Here is a 23231-nt window from a genome sequence, read left to right as displayed (position 1 = left end):
TCATTTATTACTTTTATCCTTTTCTGTTTGTCATATTCATTTTGTCTTATTCCTGGTTTGTTTGTTTGTTGGTGCGAAATTACGAAAATGCCCTTGTTATGTGTAAGCAAATAGCTCACAGCATGCCGTCTATTCGTTCTCATAGGGGGTGGGGGTAGTGGAACTTTTTAATGTTTTTTAGGAAATAGGGATGTATGTGGATCCTTGGGTAAGTGAGAAATTGCTATAATAATTAATAAAAGTTTCCATTTTCAGAAACGTTGCAAGTAATCCGAGACTAAAGAAAACGTTTCGAGTATTTCGGGACGAAGGGAGTAATTAACTTATGCATATACTTCGTATTAAATTCTTAATACTTTAAATGTTACTCCATGCCGTTTGTTGTCGCTAAGTTATTGATATTATGATATTATCGTATTAAAAATTGCGATTGTCATAACAAGCAACAATTCGATTACTACGCAATTTATGTAATGGAGCCGCGAAGTATGTGTTTAATTTTCCATCACATATTTTCAATGGCCATAAATGCACAGTGACGAAAAACAAAAACTTTAACTTTTTTTTATTGTTAAAAATACTAACGTTATGTCATCTTCTATATCAACCACCACAGTCCACACCATAGGGTTACCAACCCTAATGCCTAAGGCCTAGAATTTTGTATTCTTTTTTTAATAATACAAACTTTTATAAAAGACGGTCTTACAGGAAATACCACCTTATTATTGAATTGGGTTTCAAATTTTCGCGGGTTAACACACGCGGGTACGGGTCATGGGTTTTAATTTTCGGATCTAATAAAGAAGCTGCTTTTCACCACATTTGAAAACCCATTCGTTTCTCTCTCTCCCCAACGAGTGTCTGCCTCCCCCTCTCTCTCTCCTAAACAACCTTCTTCTTTCTCTCTCCTCAAACCCTAATTTCCCGGCTGTGAGGCACAACCACGGATAGGTAGGTCACGATTTGCTACGCCGATCTCTTCCAAACCGCCGCCTCCTCTCTCCTCCGATGCCTGGTATGGCGGCGCTGAAGATTCGGCGATGGCTTAGTGGTGGCTTGTGGTGGCATGGTGGCATGTTATTCGTCGTTGTGGTGGATGCGGACGCGAAAAAGAGCTAGATCGGTGAATCGGCAAGGCAAGCGGCGTTGAGCAACGACAAGTTTTGGTGGTGCTCCTGCCGTAGGTGTTCGAAAGCGACGATGGCCGACGGGATGTGAAAGAAAGGACCAGAGGTCTGTTGTTCTCTCAAGGATTTTCTCTCTTCTCTTGATTTTCCTTGCTCATTTTATCCGATAAAATGTTAATTACTTAGAAATTGAATTTGATTGATGTAGCTGAAATTGGTTCGAACGACGACGATCAAGGCGGAGGAGATAGAAACAGATAGAAAGAGAAGCGCAATCATCATCGTCAATAGCAGCTCAAGAAATCTAAGAAAATGTCTACAAATCAGCAAGTTAAAGGCTTCCTGCATCCTAGAATCTGCAATGTGTTCGCGATGACATTCTCTCTGGCAACGCCAACTTCGAAAATGTCGCTCCTCGTATCTCCGATTGCAGCTCTGCTAAGTGAGGCAGCGATCTAGGTTTTAGTTTTGGTTGGTGGTGTTGTCAGATTTATTTTCGTTTTAGTCAAGAATTCTATTGTTTTAGTTATATTTTAGTTGTATTTAGTTAATAAATTAAATGGTTTAGTTACGGTTATCTCGGTTATTGTTTTAGGTATATTTTTTGTTGTATTTAGTTAAGAAATAAATCGTTTTAGTTATTTATTGTTTTAGATAACTTTGTTTTAGTCATGCTGTATTTCCTTTTAGTTAAAGTTTAAAAAAAATTAGTTTAGAATAATTTTATTTTAGTTAATAAATATTTTGTTGGTTTTCTGAGTTTTAGTTAAGATTTTTGTACTTTTAGTTATGACTTTCTTGGTTTTAGTTATAACTTTTGAGTTTTATTTATGTATTTTTGAGGTTCAGACAATCAATTTCAGGGCTTTATTTAAGTTACAAAATGCAAAGAAATTAGTTAAATAATTGAATTAATTAATTACGCAATAGAACCAATTAGTTAACCAATAGAGAGCCTGAAATTGAATTAGTTAAACACTTGAAATAATTAGTTAAACAATAAAATTAATTAGTTAAACAATAAAATCAATTAGTTAAGCAATAAAACCAAGTAGTTAAGCAATGGCATTAATAAGTTAAGCAATATGATTATTTAGTTACGCAATGAAACCAATTAGTTAAGCACTGAAACCAATTAGTTAGGCAACGACACTCATAGTTAAGCAACGAAATCAATAAGTATATTTGTTAACTCTGGAATTTAATTAGTTAAGAAATAAAACCAATTAGTTAAGCAATGAAACCATTTAGTTAAGCAATGAAACCATTTAGTTGGGCTTGAAATTCAATTAGTTAAGCAACATAACCACTTAGTTAAGCAATGGAACTAATTAGTGAAGCAATGAAACCAATTAGTTAAGCAATGTAACTAATTAGTGAACCTTGAAATTCAATAAGTCAAACAATGTAACCTATTAGTTAAGCAATGAAACCAATTAGTTAAGCAAGAAATTCAATTAGTTAACCAATTGGACCAATTAGTTAAGTTTTAAATTCAATTAATTAATCAATGAAACCATTAGTTACACAATTGAATCAATTAGTTATGCAATGAAACTAATTAGTGAAGCAATGAAATCAATCAGTTAAGCACGAAACTAATTAGTTAAACATGAAATTCAATTAGTCAAGTAATGTAACATATTAGTTAAGCAATGAAACCAATTGGTTAAGCAATGGAACGATTTAGTTAAAGCAAAGAAACCAAATAGTTAAGCCTGAAATTCAATTAGTTAAGCAATCGAACCAATTAGTTAAGTTTGAAATTCAATTAGTTAATTAAGCAATAAAACCAATTAGTTAAGCAACGAAACGATTTAGTTAAAGCAATGAAAACAATTAGTTAATCCTGAAATTCAATTAGTTAAGCAATTGAACCAATTAGTTAAGCAATAAAACCAATTAGTTAAGCAATAAAACCAATTAGTTAAGCAATGAAACGATTTAGTTAAAGCAATGAAACCAATTAGTTAATCCTGAAATTCAATTAGTTAAACAATTGAACCAATTAGTTAAGTTTGAAATTCAATTAGTTAAATAATGAAACGATTTAGTTAAAGCAATAGAACCAATTGATTAAGCAATGGAACGATTTAGTTAAAGCAATGAAACCAATTACGATTTTCTGAGTTTTTAGTTAGGATTTTTCAAGTTTTAGTTATGGTTTTTGACGTTTTAGTTAGGATTTCAAAAAAAAAAAAAAAAAAGAGTTCTAGTTACATATTTTTAGTTTTTTTTTAAAAAAGTATTAGTTAAATTTTTTTGAGCTTTAGTCAAGGTTTCAGCGGTATTAGTTTCTTTGTTTTGCGTTTTAGTTAAATTGTTTTGAGTTTTAGTTAGTTAATATTTTCGAAGTTTTATTTAAGATTTTTTGAATATAAATGTATAACTTCATCTATTAAATCAAATCTCACATATTCAGAAATCTGAAATCAAAAGACATTGATAATTTGTTGCTTATAACCAAAAATAAAATGCAAAAAGATAACTAAAGCACTTTAATTTCATAACTGAATATAAAAAATTTATAACTAAAACAAAAATTTATACAAAAAAACTACAGGAGTACTTCAAATTTCTAAACTACATCTACTAGAGGCTTGTGACTCCATTCCTCCCTCCGACTTCCTTGCCGCCGCCTAATTCACCATCAGCGAATCCACCGGTGATGGGTGGCGAGACTAAATTCAACAAAATTAAAAACCACAACCACCGCAACGAATCAGAGGGAAATAAAAAACCTAAATTCAGCACAATTGGTAGATCCAAGAACACGATCTATCCAAAATACAAATTATTAAAATAACCTAAATCAAAAACCTAAATTACAAAATCATAATCCAAATTAAAATACTTATTCAGATACTTGGACGATGGAGATCACCGGTGAGTTTGACTATTCGAAGAGGGAGAAAGGTAGGCGGCAACGACGAGTATGATGGTGGTGATGGTTGTCTTCTCCGTCGAGAAAGGAAGCTTAGAACACTGAGAAGAGAGGAGAGAGATCGACGGCGTTTCGGCTGCTCCAGTTGACGGCCATGGTGTAGGTGGTTTGGAGATTCGATCTTCTTGGTGGAGGAGATTTTGAGGAGAAGCCAGAGATTAGGGTTTCAGAGAGAAGGATGAGAGAAGCAAAGAATAAGTCCGTGTTTGCAGAAAATGAGAGGAGAGAGAAATATTTTCTTTTTATATAGCGCGTGAGTCCACGCGCGCGTGGTTTGTTCACCCGGTCTTTCCTACACGCGCCGTAAGGCGGTCTTACCGAAAAGCTACTGTTTTAATAAAATCAACACGCCCTCCTAAAATAATTTGTCGGTCAAATTGCAACACATGTTAATTACGAAGTAGTAAGAGAAAATGAAACACGAACTCTAGTAAAGTTAGGTGAATAAATAGGAATACAAGATAACTGAATGGAAAGTCCATGGGAAATCACAGCTAACCATCAGCAAAGAAATAGAACTCTAAAACAGAAAACCAATCCATTAATCAGAAACCAACAACAGACAGACCATCAGCAAAGGAATTAAACTCTACAGTAGAAAACCAGTCCATTAATCAGAAACCAACAACAGACCGACCATTTGGGGGATGAAGAGACACTAACGGTCTTTTCTACCTATTTAATGGAACTATGAAAGTAGGAGGTTTTATACAATCAACTTGATGTCCCATTCCTCAAAAACTGAGTTAACTTGAATTTCGCCTCTGGAGGTATACGGACAGGGCGGTAATTTTTGTCAAGCCAAACGGCAGTTCCCTTAGCTTCAATGATAGGCTGTCAAACAAATGACATGTCTCTTTCAGTATAAGCAAAACAAGGGGAGGATTAATAACACTATGCAGTAATAAAGCAGTGGCAACTGGCAACTGGCAACTGGCAACTGGCAACTGGCAACTGGCAACTGGCAACTGACAACACACAAAACAAACCTCTTGATTTGGCAACTTGTATATGAAATGCTCAAAGAACAAGCGAACAGCCGAGGTGTCTGAGACCCTCGCCTTCACAACAAATTTGTCTCCGCTCTGCTTTACATGGAATGACCATATATATTACATAACCAACCAGATACTTGAAGATATCAATACTAAAATCTCTAAGCTCAATTACTATAAATTTTCTACAAATATGACAGTAATTAATGAGAAAAATACATGATTTTGTCCTTATATGCCTATATCTTTTCCTATGCACATAAAAACAAGTTTTGAAATAACGACTTTGGATAAGAACAAATCCTATCAAGATTGTCTGTATCTATTTCTAACGATGTTGCCAATTAAAACTAGGCACAATGCTATTTTTATTATTCAAGGCCTGATCATAACATTTTGTCTTTCCATGTCTTAAGAAAATTTGCAAGCAGTTTTTGCTTAGAAGTTAGGAGTGCATCACAGACAGAATTCATGACAAAAATAACTAAACAAGAACAATGCATAGACAAATACACAACGAATAACGAAACACTTTAGGCAACTGTTCAAGACAAGTGGAAAACATACCCTAAGAGGTGCAAGGAATTTGATAGAAAACTCTGACAATGCAAGTGCATCACCACTGCGGGCAACAGCGTTAGCACTCAGGCCAATGGTTTCTAAAAGCTCGTGACGCGCTGCATAAAGTTTAAGTAAGATATGGAAAAATAACAAATCGAAACCAAGAACAACACTAACATGACCACATGTAATGGACATTTGGTTTGTTTGCTTTTTTTTTTTTTTATATGATCTTTTTTTACAAATTTTACACATGTTTGACAAAACATCTCACTTTGCTATCATACACTACGTACTAGTATTTAAACATTCATTCCATATTGAACTATGTCATTGTATCACAGCCAAATGTCCCATTTTCTAGATCTTACACTCTCCAATTTATAACACATGGGATCTTCATGTTGTCTAAAAAACCTTGTTGAAATGGATATTGGCACCAAGTCATTTCTCTTTATCACAAAGACATGCAAGCTTTTCAATAAGCAACCGACTCCTACACAAACTCATAAATGTTTGTGCTATGAATACTATTACTTCACCAATTGCAATGTTTCATGACATTCAGGCTCAAGAAGAATGCCTAACCCAAAATTCTGATTTCTTTTAATTTTACTCCCTATTATAGAGTAACAAATTCTTTCTTGGTGGGGAAGTTAGAAGCCAGATGATACATAAATTCTTCACTTCCACCTTGAGAGTCCAGGCTTACTGCTGGACATTCCAACATTAGTGTACACCAGGACACATAAACTTGGCTAAGAACAAAAGTAGTTAGAATACTGTTACAGAACATAGGAATAGGATCATACAGCTCTAAAATCCAGATATGACCAAACAACTTGTGTCAAACTCAAAAATTACCCATGTTGAAACAAAGAGAGCATTGTCAAAATCAATGAAATCCTGAATCCTGATCCTACATCAATTTTATTGACCCTACTGCATGCCATAAAATGGACATTCTATTACAAACTCCCATCAGAACAAATTGGCACAGGCCCATGAATTGTTCGATCAGCCATTGAACCTAAGCACGAAAAATTGCCTCACTTGCACCCTCTAATGTTGACAATCTGTGTTTTTGTCTGTATCTCACTATCTCTTATATTTATTCTTCTTCATTAGCAAAGGTATTTCATGTAATTGTTGCTGCAATAAGCAAGTACTTTCCACTATTCTACCCTATACACATTTTACATGTGAAAATGAAGACACCAAGCTGAATTTAAGTAAATGATTCAGTCCATGCTGCTTTTGGCTAATTCTAGGTAAGTATTTGTTCCCTTTAGCATTCACTAATTAGCACTTTTGCAGCTTCGGTACTGAGTTTTATTAGTCAGGATCAATACAGTCAATACATGTTGGAATTAGATAACTAAACCACATAATTAAGCAAGTAATACCAATCCCTCCTAATTTTGTTCTGAATTTTCTTTCTGAATTAAATAATATCTTATAGGTGAGGTCGATTTGTTGAAAGCTGAACTCCTTTACCCTTCCGCTGTGTAGGTCTAGAAGTTGTTGAACATGGAAAATTTTCAATGTTTCTCAAGCTTTGTAAAAATGAAAAAAGAAAAAAGCTTGTGGTAGCAGAATAGACCAAAATAGATAGCATGGCACTAAGATGTATCATATTCCCCCCAAAAGAAGATGCAAACATTGTGGTGTTGTGCAGGAAAATACTGTGGAAGCATAAGACTCGCAAAATTGCTGAACCTTTACAATCTCCAGATGATGCAACACAAATTTTGAAATCACTTTTGCATGCCAACACAGCTTGATCTGGAAGGAGAAGGAGAACCCTTAATGATATTGGTGAGGAAGATGATACCAAAATTCTTCTTTTGTTCTTTACTACTTTCACGGTTGCCACCATCTGGTGTTTCAGGCTTACCAACGCATAACTTTGACAATTTAATATCTTAAATCGTTTTTAATTAAAAATTATTAAAAGTTGATATATTGACATTATATATTGAGACGAATCTAACAAGATCCCACAAGTCTATTTTTTCTTATATACAATCCACAAAATATGGTGAAGGAGAATGTACGAAAAGTGTAATAGCTCAAACACTGCAAATAATAAAGAACGGAGGAAGTGATAAAAAACGGAGGAAGTGTGAAATAATAACAACCGGAGGAGGAGCGGAGGAGGGCCAACGTGGATTCTTCTGTAACCAAATTGAGGCAATGAGTGTAAACACTACCAGAAATTTATTCAGAAAAAAGATAGGAAGTTTGCCAACAGATTGCCTTTTCTTTTAACATGAGTCGTATTCTGTTTAAAACTGGCAAATGTTACTCCTTTTCTTGCGATCATGGTTGAAAAATTTGCAACTTCCACGTTAGATTTAGTCACTTAGACCACCAAGTTTCAAAGACATCAGGGTAAACTTTTTAAAACAAAGAAGTGACTAAAATAGTGCCATGCTTTAGGAGTTAAGAGGCTACGGAGAGAAAGGGTTGTACCAGTTTATTGGATGTACATAGTAATAGACAAAGACGCTCAATCGAGGTGACAAAAATAGGTGAGAGACTTCTTTTTTAGCTATCGATACATATGACTAAACAGCAGGAAAAGGGCTTGGGACACTAGACGCTGATCTAGAAAAAAGTTTGGAGAAGCTATGTAATGGAAGTTGTCAACAGTAGTGCTGCAAACTACAAAGCAGTAGAGAAAAGGAAAAGGTTATGTTTTACACCATATGCTTCTCACCACATTGACCAAACACCAAATGCTAGAATTACTTTACTTCGTATTACTTCTTTTGATAAGAAATAGAATTTACTCGAATGTCCAATCTTCCAAAACAGTATCATTGGAGGACAAAGTATCAATGTAATTATGTAAGAGGATTTAGATGTAAAGATAAAAAATAGTGTGATGATTGCAAAGGCAAGATAACAACTGATAGAAACCCTAAAATGATTCCCCACTGTTTGACGTAAGAATTGAAAATGGAAGGGAGCTTGTGGACCAGGTGTCACACAATTTCAAACTTCTTACATAACATCAAATTAATTAAAAGAGCAGAAAGGTCAACTATTTTCCATGTTTGCATCTAATAAATGGACATTTGGCAACTTTGTTTTAGCACGTAAGAGGGAAGAATTTCAGATGATTTTCTTGGATATTCAGAATTTGGCAGGGTAAACAACTAAACATGTCTAAAGTAGCCAGGAACGTGCGAAAGCTCTTCCTATGGTGGATAAATGACAAGCTAAGAACCTACCACCAAAAATGATAAAGGATATGATATGGGTAAAACGAACCTGTTCTCCCACTTGATAGAACATGATTAAATTTTCTAAATAGAGAAGGAAGTTATTTTGCCACAAGCATACGAAATGGAGAAAAACACTTACGCACAATTAGATAAAATTGAAAGTTTGTTATTTTCTTCCCTTCTCGTTTTCCTATTACTTCACATAAATAAAATCTAGAACTGAATGACAATGGACCAGAAAAGGGAAACTAAACCAAAGAAGAAACAGGAAATGAAAATGATGGGAACCTTGGTATTGATGATTGGTGATTTCACATTGATTCTATTTGTATGGACATCGTAGGAACCTTGTACCTTTTATATTGCCTAGTCTAGTTTCTTTGTGTTCTTTGTGTTGTATGTTGGTCCATCAATAACGATGGCTTATGGTTTATTTTGTTTGAATTGGTGACTCTATTAATTAAGGAGAGGTTCCAAGTAAAGGGTCAACTTAAAATAGACATACCTCGTGATCTACTCATTAGTTGGAGGTGAAATCTTGTCTCAATAGCTTCTCAACGCCTGATCATAAGGTCGTTTTGACGACGAGCTGTCCAGAAGCAGAGAAGTTCTGTCGAACCTGCCCTGATGGAGGTTCGGCGGAACCTGTCAGAAGTTTGGTCGAACCTATTGGTGATTCGACTGAACCTAAATAAAGGAAAAAGAGTCAATAGCTACTGCAAAGAGGGTGGTCTGACCGAACCTGGTTTATGTTCGCCCGAACTGTCGGGCGGGCTGCTACTATTTTATTGTGAGCTTCAACATGTTCAATCCTCAACTCTATTCGTAGCATTTATTGACGTATCTACAAATTAGAAAGAAAAATCTAGGGTTTATGAGAAGTTCTTCATTTTATACCCTTGTGCTTGTGAGTGAGAATTAGATAGAGGCTTTGCTCAATACTCTTGTAAACTCTAATTCTAAATCAATACAACATAATCTCCTAGTTTACTGTGGGTTTTAAATTTTTCATGCACACTGCCGGACTTTCCCACCTCCCAAATTTTGAGTCATCTTGCATTCAATTTTCTTAATTGTTCCAATTTGTTCTTCCCTAATTACTCCAATAATCTCCAATTGCTCTGACAAATTTTTAATTTCTCTTTTCTCCAAAATCAAAGAGCTATAGACTTGTATAGTTGTATCTTTTAGTAGTTAGCTACTACGGTAATATAAACATTTATGATCTTAGTGTTGTGTTATTTCAAATGTGAGTAATCTCTTAATTTATAATTCTGCAAATACAACAGGATCTTAAGATTTGATCCCGAGGTCTGTTCATCAAATTGAATTTACCTTGGGAAGCAACATATAGTAAGTGATTTTGGGCTTTAGTTTGCTCTTTTATATACCAGGGACGGATCAATCAAATACTTTTCTATTTTTTATGATCATCTTTCGCGATCACTGATAGAATGCCGAACATAACATTCCCTAAAAACATTTAATTTATTTTTTGGAGAAAATAGAGTGTGACATGTGGACATTCATGCTAGAGTCCATTTACTCATGAATTGTAAGAATCGCAGAATTGCAAGGGTAGGACACAAGGACACATGATTGCTTGCCCATAAACTGACACCAATGTAAGCAGGAAAAACACTGGGAAAAATGTTACCAGAGCACCCATACCGAGACACAAATTCCTAGAATCTCAATACTTATTGGGTGCAATTTGGTAGTTTCCAATACGAGAACCCTTTCACACTATCCTTATAGGCTAGATATGGCAAATAGAGGAGAAAAGAGGTAAAATTATTACACCTATTGGACCTCTTCCACCAGTCACAACAAAACCCTGAACATGTTCCTCTACGCACTCATATCCATGTGGGAGGTAGAGCCAAGTCCATGTAAAACAATTATATGAAGCACAAATTTTTTGTAGAAGTGAAACGACTTGATGATGTGTTAACTAACCCTCCTAAGTTTACTTCCTTACAAAGCTTCAAAATAAACTAAAGCTCGGCCTCTTGATCAAGGGAAGGATTGTTGCATGATACTCCAAATTAAACATCTTAAATTTTAGTTAAAGTAAAGAAATTCCAACTTCAGAGATAGTTTATTCTTTTGTACATTTAGATGTGCAACGTATTATATAAGACTATTACACATTGTTCCTAGATTTTTTCCTAATATAGTTACTTGCCTATGAAAATGGCATATAATTAAGTATTTTTTAAATATATATTGACTGCATGAATAAATGTCTCCAAGAGAATATGATGATAATGAATGGTAAGGTCATCAACCAATATCTTCTGTGTGTTACAGATAATCGTGGGTGGTAATGTCTCTTATTCCCTAAAAAAAAAATTGTCTCTTATTCCCTTCCTTGCTTTGTGTTTTGGGTGAAGACAACCGCATGATTTTTTGTCTTCTTCCTTTAGTTTCTTTTTCAAAGTTTTATGTTAGCTGTTTTAGAGCATAAATAATCACCAACTTGAAGAAAAATTGTTCGTATTGATGTATAGCAGACAATGGTCACACATTTAGAGCAATTACAAAGAAAAGCAATAGGTAAAGGACCATAGACACTTAAGAAACGGAGCATCATCGCAAGGGATAAAATAACAATAAAAATGATGTTGAGTCTTGCAAAGAGAATATTTAAGGCAAATCATATAGTCTGATTATTTAAAGTGTGAAGTGGATTCAGTACCTACCATGTTCACAATAACTTGCATAGATGGCATTGTTCACAACGCCAAATTGATCCAGTTCATAGTCACGTACTTTCAATTCAATCTCGAAAAACCCATCCATTCTGAAAATAAAACAGGATAATCTCAACAATTAGATTAATAATAAGCTTTTGTGATCCATTTCATCTGGATTGTGTATATTTCATTTTCAGGATGCTTCAAATTGAAAGTCCTAAATGCCAATCTTTACTCGACCGCAATATATGCACAACTCCACTATAATATGCTTCTAAGGCTTTGTACTCTTCACCTTATTTCATTATCGGGAACTTATTACTTATTTCAGATATAGTTTCCATTTATCAAGTACATATTGAGACAGTTCTAACAAGATGCCACATGATCAAGCTTTTTATCTTCTTATGAATCAGTCTCAAATACGATCTGAGGTTGTATGAATCACTTCTTTAACAGTGTGTTATTCAAGTATAACAAGTTAACAACCAGAGCGAAATGGTTAGAGTATAAAACTCATATTGCCCATCATTTTCTACAAAATTGTTACAATGGCATAACCCCAAATTAGACTTGCTTACTTCTAATTTTCTACAAAATTTGCCCAAGTATGCAGAAAAATCATATGAATTATAAATAAAAGAGATAAAAAACAATTCCCCACAACAGAATTGAAATTCCAGACTCGTAATTACTCAACTAAGAAGCTTAACTTGCGAGAAACTATGAAAAAAAACTTGAAAATAAGGAATTAAATTACCCTTTGCCAGTTTTGAGATCAAATAAAGGCGCATTAGTAGCGCAGGCAGGAAGAATTGACCTCCGATTATGGAAGAGGGGCCATCGTCGTCGGTTCAAGTCCAACTGCTGAAGTATCGATGGAAGTGGGCGGAGATTACGGAGGTGAGTAGCCTTCACCGGTGAGAAGTATGTCGGCGTCACATTCACGGCCGTGAAGGTAGTAGGTGCCGGCAGCATTATTGAATTGATTGTTGCTTAATTTTCGTGATTATATATGGTAGCTTCAAGCTTTATTGCTAGACCGTTGGGCGCTGCTACCTGTCGAGGAATTCAACTACCATGATTCCATGAAGCATACATGCCAACACCAATCTATCTATCTATTAGTATATCTATTACTATATACTAAAAGAGACATCAGGAATGACACGTGTCATTTCATGGTGAAAAATTTCCCGTCAAAAACTCTTTCCTAAAAAGACATATTTATTTTATTCTTTTTTTATTTTCTCTCCTTTTGTATAAATGTTTGTATATGGAAAAAAATATAGTATTATGGAATATGCCATTATTAAAAGTTTGATAAAATTTTAGTCAAATTGTCATGTCAATAATAGAAAATATTCTTACTCGATATTTTGGTCAAATTAGCATATTAAATAAATCAAATATTTTAGTCAATCATCATATTAAACATATAAAATATATAATACATAGTATGTTAAAATATGATAAAATGAGTACATTCGAGATTATTAATTACGCAATAGATTTAAGGGATAAATAATTCAATTTAAATTTTTATAAAAAAGATGGTCAATAATAATTTTTAAATATCCGTGCGTGCACGGGATCTAATCTAGTTCTTAATAATGGATTTGGTACCCACTAAATTTATTATGTACGATGTGTTAAAATAAAGTCAACAACTTATTCCCAATTTATTTTATTATAATGAAAAAACTATCAAATCAATGTTTATTGATACTTATTGTGTTTGAATAATGTAAGTTTTAAGTCACAATTCGCTTTAGTGTTACTATGTCTAAAAATTTTTGTTTTTAATTTATTATAGTTATTATATGAGGGGCTTTTGAGGTTTTTCATAAAACTCCAGTCTATTTGAACGGGGAATAGAGATATTGTTTGTTGATATTTTTAAAGTACAAATTAAGCAACTTTCAAAGTATACAATAAAGGTCACTATTATTGTAAAAAGGATGCTACAAAAAAACTATTGATTTTGTGTCCACCCTAATATTATTGTGGACCAGTTCCACGCAAGAATAATCCACATGCCAATACCATGATCTCTAACACTCTCTTATGCCATTGCACGTGTCTCACTCGGTCACTCCCAACTTGACTCGGCCTATAATCGGTTTTGGTATTGGTTTCATACTGGGTTCAGTTTTCTGATCAGCATGTTCATATGTACAACAACAACTACTACTACTACTACTACTACTACTACTACTACTACTAGTACTACTACTACTAATGCTGCTACTACTGCTACTGCTACTACTAATGCTACTGCTTCTACCGCTACTGTGATGGTGCTACTGCTGCTGCTACTGCTATGCTACTACTGTTGTTGCTGCTACTGCTACTGCTACTGCTACTGCTACTGCTGCTGCTGCTGCTGCTGCTGCTGCTACTGCTACTGCTACTGCTACTGCTACTGCTGCTACTACTACTGCTCCTGCTGCTGCTGCTGCTGCTGCTGCTGCTGCTACTGCTACTGCTACTGCTACTGTTGCTGCTGTTGTTACTGCTGCTGCTACTGCTACTACTAGTTAACGACCGTGTATCCCATGTCATCTATGTTCACACCTTTGCCTATATCCTCCCAGTTACACTTAAATACAGGCACCCTAAACTGAACGAAATCAAGTTCAAATATATCCTCAATCATGCCATAATATTTCATCTTTGCATGTTGTGGACAATTGTCCTTGGTACTAGAAAAATGTAGAGCTTATGCCACTAAAGAAACAACACTATTCTGCGTAGTACTACTAGCATCCCTCCTCTTAGTGTTAAAACAATATCCATTTATATCATAACCTTCATAGGATACAACATTTGCATCTGGTCCAAACACTAACCATTCAATGTCTTCACTTACATTATTTGGTGTTTGTTTTAAATCACGAGCCACTTTCTGTTTGAACCATCTGATGAAAGATTGATTGTGTTCGTCTCTCAAAATTATTTCACCTCTTCCATGCCAAATATGGTTGCACCTCATCAATTTGTTGTAAGATATAGAGGTAAGCTTGATCAACTGTTTCACGACTTAAGTTCAACACTTTACGACCAACTGTACCAAAACCTTGTACTCTGTCCTCATTGTGACAAGGCTTTGGAAGTCCAAGTGTTTCTAACTCTTCCAAATGCTCGATGCAATATCTAAGGACCTCATCAGTTAGATATCCCTCAACTATGTTGCCTTCTGGACAAGATCGATTCCTCACATAACCTTTCAAATCACCCATATTGCGCTCAAACGGATACATGTACCAAATGAACAAGAATATGCACCATGATGTCGAAATAGGAGGGTGGAAAATACATCTCAAGTTGACACAATGTGACAATGAGTTGTGATTCCAAAGAGTCTAATTTACCAGGATCAAGTACCCGCGAACATATAGCTTTGAAAAATAAACAAAGTCTGATTATAGCTTTCCATACTTGTTATGGTAAAATTGACCTAATTGCAATCGACAATATCTCTTGCATTAAAGTATGACAATTATGAGACTTCAATCCAACTAATTTCAAATATTTCAATGACACAAGGTTTCGAATGTTCGACGAATATCCAGATGGAATTTTCACATTATGTAAGGACTCGCTGTAATACCTCGTATTTTTATAATAATTATAAATATATTTGTATAGTACAATTTTCGTGGTTGTTCCGTGCTATAGGCCGGATTGGTATAATTCTCTTCTTCCTTACCTATTCTATTTCAATTCCGTATTTTAAATTATTTTATTATTATTTTTTTGAATAATTAGAATGTTGGGAATCGGTTGTGAACACCGTATTTTAAGGATTTATATGTTTTGATTCATGAGGCGTATTTTAATTACTAAAGTATGAATTTTCAGATTTGTTTAGTTAATAAAGGATTGATTTTTGTGATGTTAAATTGGTTTTATTGGGAATTCAAGTTAGGGTTTTAGCCTAGACCTAATGGGTCAATTGATTAGCATAATTAGGTGATTAATTTAATTATGATAATCAATTATATTTTCAGATTTATAAAAAGGTCTAAAGTGTCAATTTTTATTGATTTTAAGGGTGGAAAAAGTATGTTTTCATACTAGGGATTAGTTTTACGAATTGAGACGATTATTTTATTAAAGAAAGATTGAATTCTAATTATTTAGCAAGGTTTTATATTTTATAAAGTTGCTGGAAATTTAATGAACATGGAAATAATTAAAGTTTTATTATTTTGATGATAGGAGGTGATTTCTAAGTAAGTGATCGTTTTGCAAAGTGGCCCCTACGCTTAGGTATTCAAGGTACGTACAAGTCTAGGGCGACCACACTTATTTGTCAAGGGACATTACATGATTTTTATTGATGTGAATTATATTTATGTGAACTTGGTGGATTCATATTTGTTTTGGTGAACGATCATGTGGATTATTATTTGATTTATTGGTTGAACAAGCATGTTGGGATTATTATGAGTATGGATTTCATTGTCAATCATGTTGTTGAATATCTATGCGTGGATGGTTTGTTTCACATGCAAGGGATGAATTATTTATTGTTATGCTATTGTACGGGATGTCTAGCATACTTTTGAGCCAATTATTCGTACCACGTTGTACTATTTATTTTACCACATGTGAAGGGTTAACTCACGTATGCCACCGCACATGTAGGGTTCAGTTGGGAATATTTTATTTGAAATGAATTAAGATTTGTCGTGCAAGGGCACAACCCTCATGTTAATAGTGAAGGAAATAATGCCCTTGGTCCAAGTATGCATTCTATGTTAAGTCTAATAAATGCGGTTCAGTATTAATTAACAAGTTAATAATTCAGTGAGATCAAGTGAGCTGAATGCCTAGCTAGAGGCCGCTTCAGTTCAAGTGGAATTAATGATATTAATCCACAGCTTACTCTTGACTGAACCCGTAGGGTCACACAAATAGTACGTAAACGGATCAAGTATTTAATGGCATTAAATACTCCATCTATGAATATTCGGAACCGACGGATCTTGGTTTCAGTGGGAGCTAAGATCGTCACGGGCAAGAAATGAATACTCCGGAAACGATGATATTGCCGGAAACGGAAATATGGATCGTATCGGAAATATGAATATTATCCAAGTCGTAGATGTTGCCGGAAACGGAAACATGGTACGTATCGGAAAATACTATTGGAAATGGAAATATTACCAGAATCGGAAATATTACCGGAAACGGAAATATTGTCAGAATCGGAAATATTGCCGGAATCGGAAAATAATTCCGGAAACGGAAATATTAAATATTTGTTCGAAACGGAAATTAATTCCGGAATCGGAAATGTTAAATATTGTTCGTATCGGAAATAGATTCCGGAAATGGAAATTTAATCGGAAGCGTATCGTACGAATTAGCATCGGACGAGGCTTGCCGGACGAAGGCCCAGCACGAAGCCGGGGCCATCGCCCAGCAAGCATGCGCGCCACAAGCCCAGCCAAGGCAGCGCCCAGGCCTACCGCAAGGCAGGCCCAGCGCGCGCCAAGGGCCACGGCTGCGTGGGCCGTGCTGCGCGGGCTGCTGCTCGCACGCGCATGGGCAGCCCTTGTGGCTGCCGTGTGTGTGTGAGTTTGTGCTCATGCGTGATTCCTGAATCTACAAGAGTCAGTGTATGATTAAATTTCTATTCCTAATTGGATAAATTAATTAAATAGAATTCATGTAGGATTCTAATTTCAATTAATTCGTATCCTACTAGGATTACGATTCCTTTTCCATAACTCTATAAATAAAGGCCTAGGGGTCATAATTTATATACAAGTTTCAAAGTATTCAAAAGTGAGTTTTTTTTGAGAGAAAATTAAAACACACATCTTGCTCAAAAGTGCCGAAATTTTCTAGTACCTTAAGGGCGATTCTAGTTGGTCAATCTTAAGGCGGATCCGGACGTGCTGTGGACTATCTACGGAGGGACGACACTTGGAGTCCTAAAAGACTTGTTCTTGTTCGGTTCGGGCGCAGCTAGGGAGGGCACGCAACAAAGAGTATGCATCTAAATTATGCTATATGATTATGTGTAAATAATATGTTGTCCTGGGTTAATGGTTGTTTCCGCATGATCTATGTAGTGTCATATGTATCATAACCTAACAGTGGTATCACGAGCCCCTTATTATTTTCATAATCTAAATTGCATGAACATGGTTAAATATTACAAATTTGCAAGAATTAAAAGGGGTGATTAATTTTCGTAATTGTTAATTAATTGCAAATTGCGTTTATTTAATTATATGTACGCAGTTTTTCGGCAGTTTCTTCATTACTCATCCGAATTGAGTGATTTTTGTGTCAATTCCGCATGTAAAAGGCATTCTAAAATTTTGACAAAAATAGTATTTTTCTGCCGAACCCAGAATTCTCAAATTCGAAGCCTAACTATGACTTTTCGAAGGTTTTAGTTTTTCGAATGCAAAATTTCGTAAATTTAAGATGTTAAATTAAATATTTGCGATTCCTGTTGATAAATCTTGAATTTTTGATTGACCTACTGCATATGTTTAACAAGTTTGAATGCCTAGTCTTGTTAATTATGCAATCTAATTTGTAATTATGATTAATTTGTTGAAAATTAGAATAATTTAGAATTAATTTGATTTTCATAATTAATTGTAATTTAATTAGAAACCTATGATTAAAAACCACCATAAAAATTGTAAATTTACGATAAATTTTAAATTTTTATGACCTAGACTTGAATCCATATCAATCGGAAATCAATTGGATAATAAATTTTCGATTTTTTCGCCCTAAAATTATGAAATTAATAATATTTATTAATTTGTCATTAATTTTAAATATAAATTTTAAATTTTATGCGATTCGTTCAAATAACTTGCACGCACGAAGCAATGGACGCTTCGTGTTACCCTTAAGGGGTGTTGTATAATGCGGGCATGCGACGACGAGCAAGGGAGCTCGTCGCCCGTGCGGCACGAATGCAATGAGCAAGGGCGTAGTGCACGAGCACAAGGCAGTTGCCCTGCCTTGTGTCGTGTGCCACGAGCAATGAACGAATGGGCATGGGCGAAGGGCGAGCCAAGGCAGTCGCGTGTGGGCAGCAAGCGAGCTGCGCCACAACGCGCGCTGCCTCGCACAAGTGCGCGCAGCCTCGCGCGCAGCGAGCGCAAGCTCGCGTGCCACGAGCGCTGCGCCCAGCACTGCTCGTGCGCGCAGCGCGCGATGTCGCTCGCCCAGCGAGCGATGTCGCGCCCCAGCGAGCGATGACTCGCGCGCACAGCGAGCGAGCCAGCGCGCCCAGCGAGCGATCTCGCGCGCGCACTGCGAGCGATAGCTCGCGTGCGATGGGGCGCTGTGCGGAGGCTTGCGATAGGACAGCAGCAGCTATGCGACGAGCGCATGGGCTGCGCGCACATGGCCAGCAATGGCTGTGTGCGTGCGGCCCATGGGCGTGCAACGCATAGGGTGTTTGCGTTACGATTAGATCGTTTTGAATGTTTAATTTGAAAATTTCAGTTCACGTAATTTTAATTAATTTTAAAATTAATAATTTGAATTAATTTCTTGGATTTTAATTTTGAATATTATAATTATAATAAATGGAATTTATTCTAATTATTTTACTAAAATTAAAATCATGAATTAATTTAAATGCGACTGAAATTAAATTAAATTCTTGGATTCAATTATAAATTTATATGAGCTTTAAATTTTAATTAAATTTGTATGTTTCCGGTTAGACTAGAAATACAATTTTATGTTTAAAATTAGTAAAGCATATGAATTTATTGGTTTGAGTGGGAGCGCTTTTTAGTCATAAACTCTTGATTAGGTCTACAAATCCTTAAGGTTAAAACAACTCGATTAGAATTAATAAGGACTGAATAATTGGTAGATTATTGGTGCCCTTGATTAATTGCTGCAAATGTTTACGTGATGCATAATGTGTTTTACTAACCAGCTATGTGGGCCATTCATGATAATGAATGGGTGAATGGTATATATTGTATATGTACTGTTTTGCAGGTTATGAAGTGACTAGTATGGCCCAAATAGGATAGAAAATATGGTCTGCGTACCATTAATTTGAATGTAATTGGTCTAAAGCACCAAAGTTATTTTTCAATTCAAAATGGTCTGCGTACCATCAAATAGTTGTAATTAGTTATAGCTTATCCTATTTGAAGAAAATGGTGCCTCCCACGGAGATTTTCAAGACGGACTTTGAAGTCAAAGCTTCAAGATGAAGTCGGGCCATACTAGATCACAAATATCTTATGCATGTTTTTAAGTTATTTATTGTTTTAAATATGTCTTAAAATGCATGAGATCAAAAGCTTGATTATGTTGCATGATTAAGGATTTTAGTTCACTTAAAATCTAACCAACATAGTAAGAGCCTTAAGTTCCAAACTTAAAAATTGAGTTAAAAGGTGCCATGCCAAAATATACACTTGCTTGGATATCCTTTACATCAATCTAGTAATAGTTTTCGCTCAGCGAGGTGTTACTTATTGGTCCTAAAGGGGCAAGGTACACAAATAATTGTGAGTACATGTTAGTTTTGGTGAAACTCAACGATATAAGTAAGGAGTCCTTTTATGTCGTGGCAAATTCGATAGGTTTACCTAATAAGTTCTTAGACGTACCTATCAACCAAGAATAGTTTCTAGACTATTAGCAAAAGGCTTTTGCTTACCTAAGATGTTCTAGGATTAAGTCGACAAACTGTGCTTAGTTCTTCAATGATTTTAGGATCTTGGAATCATTTTATTCACACCTGCCGGAACACATAACTTGAATAAAATGCTTAATAAACATTGAATTATGCATGTATGCTAGAATTTAAGTTTATTAAGAGAAACTGTGAATGGTTATTTATTTGTTTATTCTTTTCAATTGTAGTTTTTAATATGGCAAACAACAATCAAAACATCATCATGGGTTCTGAGCTTATGGTAAAGCTGAACCTGACAAATTTTCTTGAATGGGAAGCTAAGCTAGTTGAAATAGTCAAACTCAATGGACTTGAGTATGTACTATCACATCCCATGCCAAGCTACTATGCCAGAGACATGACCCCTGAGAGATTTTACGCCTGGGATGCGGATCTCAAAAAGGTTATGAGTCTCATGCTGAACAATATCCCTGATGATTGGGCTAGAAGGTTTGTAGCTTATGAACCTTTTACGCTCATCAAGAATCTGAGGGATATCTGTCGTGGAAGTACGGAGGACAGGGACCTGAACGTCCATGAGTTGATTGAATCAATGTCTGGGCTAAAGGTTAGTTCTCCCAACAGGTGTTATAGGATGGAGGTCCAAGAAACACATGTTCAGCTCCTTCGCACTAAACAGAGGGTAGGCGTCCCACTGAGGTTCCATGTGGATCTTATGTGTTCATATTTTGATCGCCTAAGTCTACTAGGAACACCAATAAGCGAAAGGATGGCAGTCTCTGTCTTGCTCAATTCACTACACAGTGGGTTTGGTCGCTTCAAGCAACAATACCTAAGTGAACCAAGAGAAGAAACAGTTGCAGAATTTATTCACCTTGTCAGAAAGGCTGAAATAGTACTGGACTGTGAAGCCAAAGATTTACTCAAGGCTAGAAAGAGACCATTCAAGAAAAGTGGAAAGTCCAAGGGCAATGCTAAATCAAAGCAGGACAAGTCCACATCAAGCTGTCTTTATTGTGATGGAATAGGCCATTACAAAAGAGAATGTCCAAAGCTAAAGGAAGATCAGAAGAACGGAACAGTCGTTCCATCTTCAGGTATTTTCGTTATAGACTGTATACTTGCTAATTCAACTTCTTGGGTATTAGATACTGGTTGTGGCTCACACTTATGTTCCAATCCACAGGGACTAAGAAGAAGTAGAAAGTTAAGCAAGGGTGAAGTCGACCTACGAGTGGGAAATGGAGCACGGATTGCTGCATTAGCTGTAGGAACTTACTATTTGTCGTTGCCCTCCGGGCTAGTTTTGGAACTGGAAGAATGTTTCCATGTTCCAAGTCTTACTAAAAACATCATTTCAGTTTCTTGCTTAGATGCTAAGGGATTTTCCTTTATAATAAAAGACAACAGTTGTTCGTTTTATTTTAAAGAGATGTTTTATGGATCTGCTAGATTAGTCAATGGACTTTATTTATTAGATCACGACAAACAAGTATATAACATAAATACCAAAAAGGCCAAAAAGGATGATTCAGATCTCACCTATCTGTGGCATTGTCGATTAGGCCATATAAACTTGAAACGCTTAGAAAGACTTCAAAGAGAAGGAATTCTAGAACCATTTGACTTAGAGGATTATGGTAAATGCGAATCATGTTTACTTGGCAAAATGACAAAGCAACCTTTCTCTAAAGTCGGAGAAAGAGCAAATGAACTATTGGGTTTAATCCATACAGATGTATGTGGACCAATGAGTACAAATGCTAGAGGTGGTTTCAGCTACTTTATCACTTTCACTGATGACTTCAGTAGGTATGGTTATGTCTACCTAATGAAGCATAAGTCTGAATCCTTTGACAAATTCAAGGAATTTCAGAGTGAAGTAGAGAATCAATTAGGCAAGAAGATTAAGGCACTGCGGTCTGATAGAGGCGGTGAATATCTGAGCTATGAATTTGATGACCATCTGAAAGAATGTGGAATTCTATCAGAATTGACTCCTCCTGGAACACCACAATGGAACGGTGTGTCAGAACGGAGGAACAGAACCTTGCTAGACATGGTCAGGTCAATGATGGGTCAGGCCGAACTTCCATTAGAATTTTGGGGACATGCACTAAATACAGCTGCACTCACTATAAATAGAGCTCCGTCTAAAGCTGTCGAAAAGACTCCATACGAATTATGGTTTGGAAAGCCTCCAAATGTGTCTTTTCTTAAGATTTGGGGATGTGAAGTATACGTCAAACGATTAATTTCAGACAAACTTCATCCAAAATCTGACAAATGTATCCTTGTGGGCTATCCAAAGGAAACAAAGGGGTATTACTTCTACAATACATCTGAGAACAAAGTATTTGTTGCTCGAGATGGTGTCTTTTTGGAGAAGGATCACATTTCCAAAATGACAAGTGGGAGAAAAGTAGACCTCGAAGAAATTCGAGTCGAACAACAAACTCTAGAGAATGCTCAAGATGACATTCAGGATGAAACTCAGAGATCTTTAGAAGAATCTGGTGAGAATCATGGTCAATCTAGAAATGTTACCCCGCGTAGATCGCAAAGATATAGATCTCAACCGGAAAGGTACTTAGGTATTTTGACGAACGAGAGCTATGACGTTCTATTACTTGAAAGTGATGAACCTGCGACTTACAAGCAAGCTATGACGAGCCCTAGCTCCAAGCAGTGGCAAGAAGCCATGCAATCTGAATTAGACTCCATGTCTGAAAACCAAGTATGGGATTTGGTCGATTTGCCAGATGGCTACCAAGCCATTGGAAGCAAATGGGTTTTCAAACTGAAAAAGGACAAGGATGGGAAACTTGAAGTTTTCAAAGCTAGATTGGTTGCAAAAGGTTACAGGCAAGTCCACGGTGTGGATTACGATGAAACCTTTTCACCAGTTGCAATGCTAAAGTCTATTCGGATAATGTTAGCAATCGCTGCATATTACGATTACGAAATATGGCAGATGGATGTCAAAACTGCTTTCTTAAACGGCGTTTTAACA

The 23231-nt window shown here is 35.8% G+C and overlaps 1 protein-coding gene across 2 annotated transcripts; it reads right to left on the bottom strand.

Moving 5' to 3' along the window:
* Positions 1-4478: 4478 nt before the first annotated feature.
* LOC110776192 (acyl-acyl carrier protein thioesterase TE3, chloroplastic) lies at positions 4479-12669 on the bottom strand. 2 transcript variants are annotated; one of them, XM_021980747.2, is made up of 5 exons: positions 12323-12668; positions 11569-11669; positions 5637-5746; positions 5064-5159; positions 4479-4908 (listed from the first exon to the last, which is right to left on the bottom strand). In XM_021980747.2, the coding sequence occupies exons 1-5, from the start codon at positions 12538-12540 to the stop codon at positions 4789-4791; spliced, it is 645 nt and encodes a 214-aa protein (XP_021836439.2). In that variant the 5' UTR covers positions 12541-12668; the 3' UTR covers positions 4479-4788. The 2 variants fall into 2 exon arrangements, with proteins under 2 accessions (XP_021836439.2, XP_021836440.2); XM_021980748.2 differs by lacking the exon at positions 5064-5159 and having other exon boundaries at positions 12323-12669.
* Between the last annotated feature and the right edge of the window lie 10562 nt (positions 12670-23231).

This window comes from Spinacia oleracea, chromosome 3, assembly GCF_020520425.1.
Source record: "Spinacia oleracea cultivar Varoflay chromosome 3, BTI_SOV_V1, whole genome shotgun sequence".
Lineage (NCBI taxonomy): Eukaryota > Viridiplantae > Streptophyta > Magnoliopsida > Caryophyllales > Amaranthaceae > Spinacia > Spinacia oleracea.
The sequence above is the reverse complement of the archived record's forward strand: the minus strand, read 5'-3'. Positions and strand labels throughout refer to the sequence as shown.

Coding starts and splice junctions, on each gene's coding strand:
- LOC110776192 (XM_021980747.2), bottom strand. CDS start 12,540: ATGCTGCCGGCACCTACTACCTTCACGGCCGTGAATGTGACGCCGACA. Junction 5,160..5,636: donor AATTCCTTGCACCTCTTAGG/GTATGTTTTCCA, acceptor CATGTAAAGCAG/AGCGGAGACAAATTTGTTGT. Junction 4,909..5,063: donor ACAAGTTGCCAAATCAAGAG/GTTTGTTTTGTG, acceptor TTTGTTTGACAG/CCTATCATTGAAGCTAAGGG.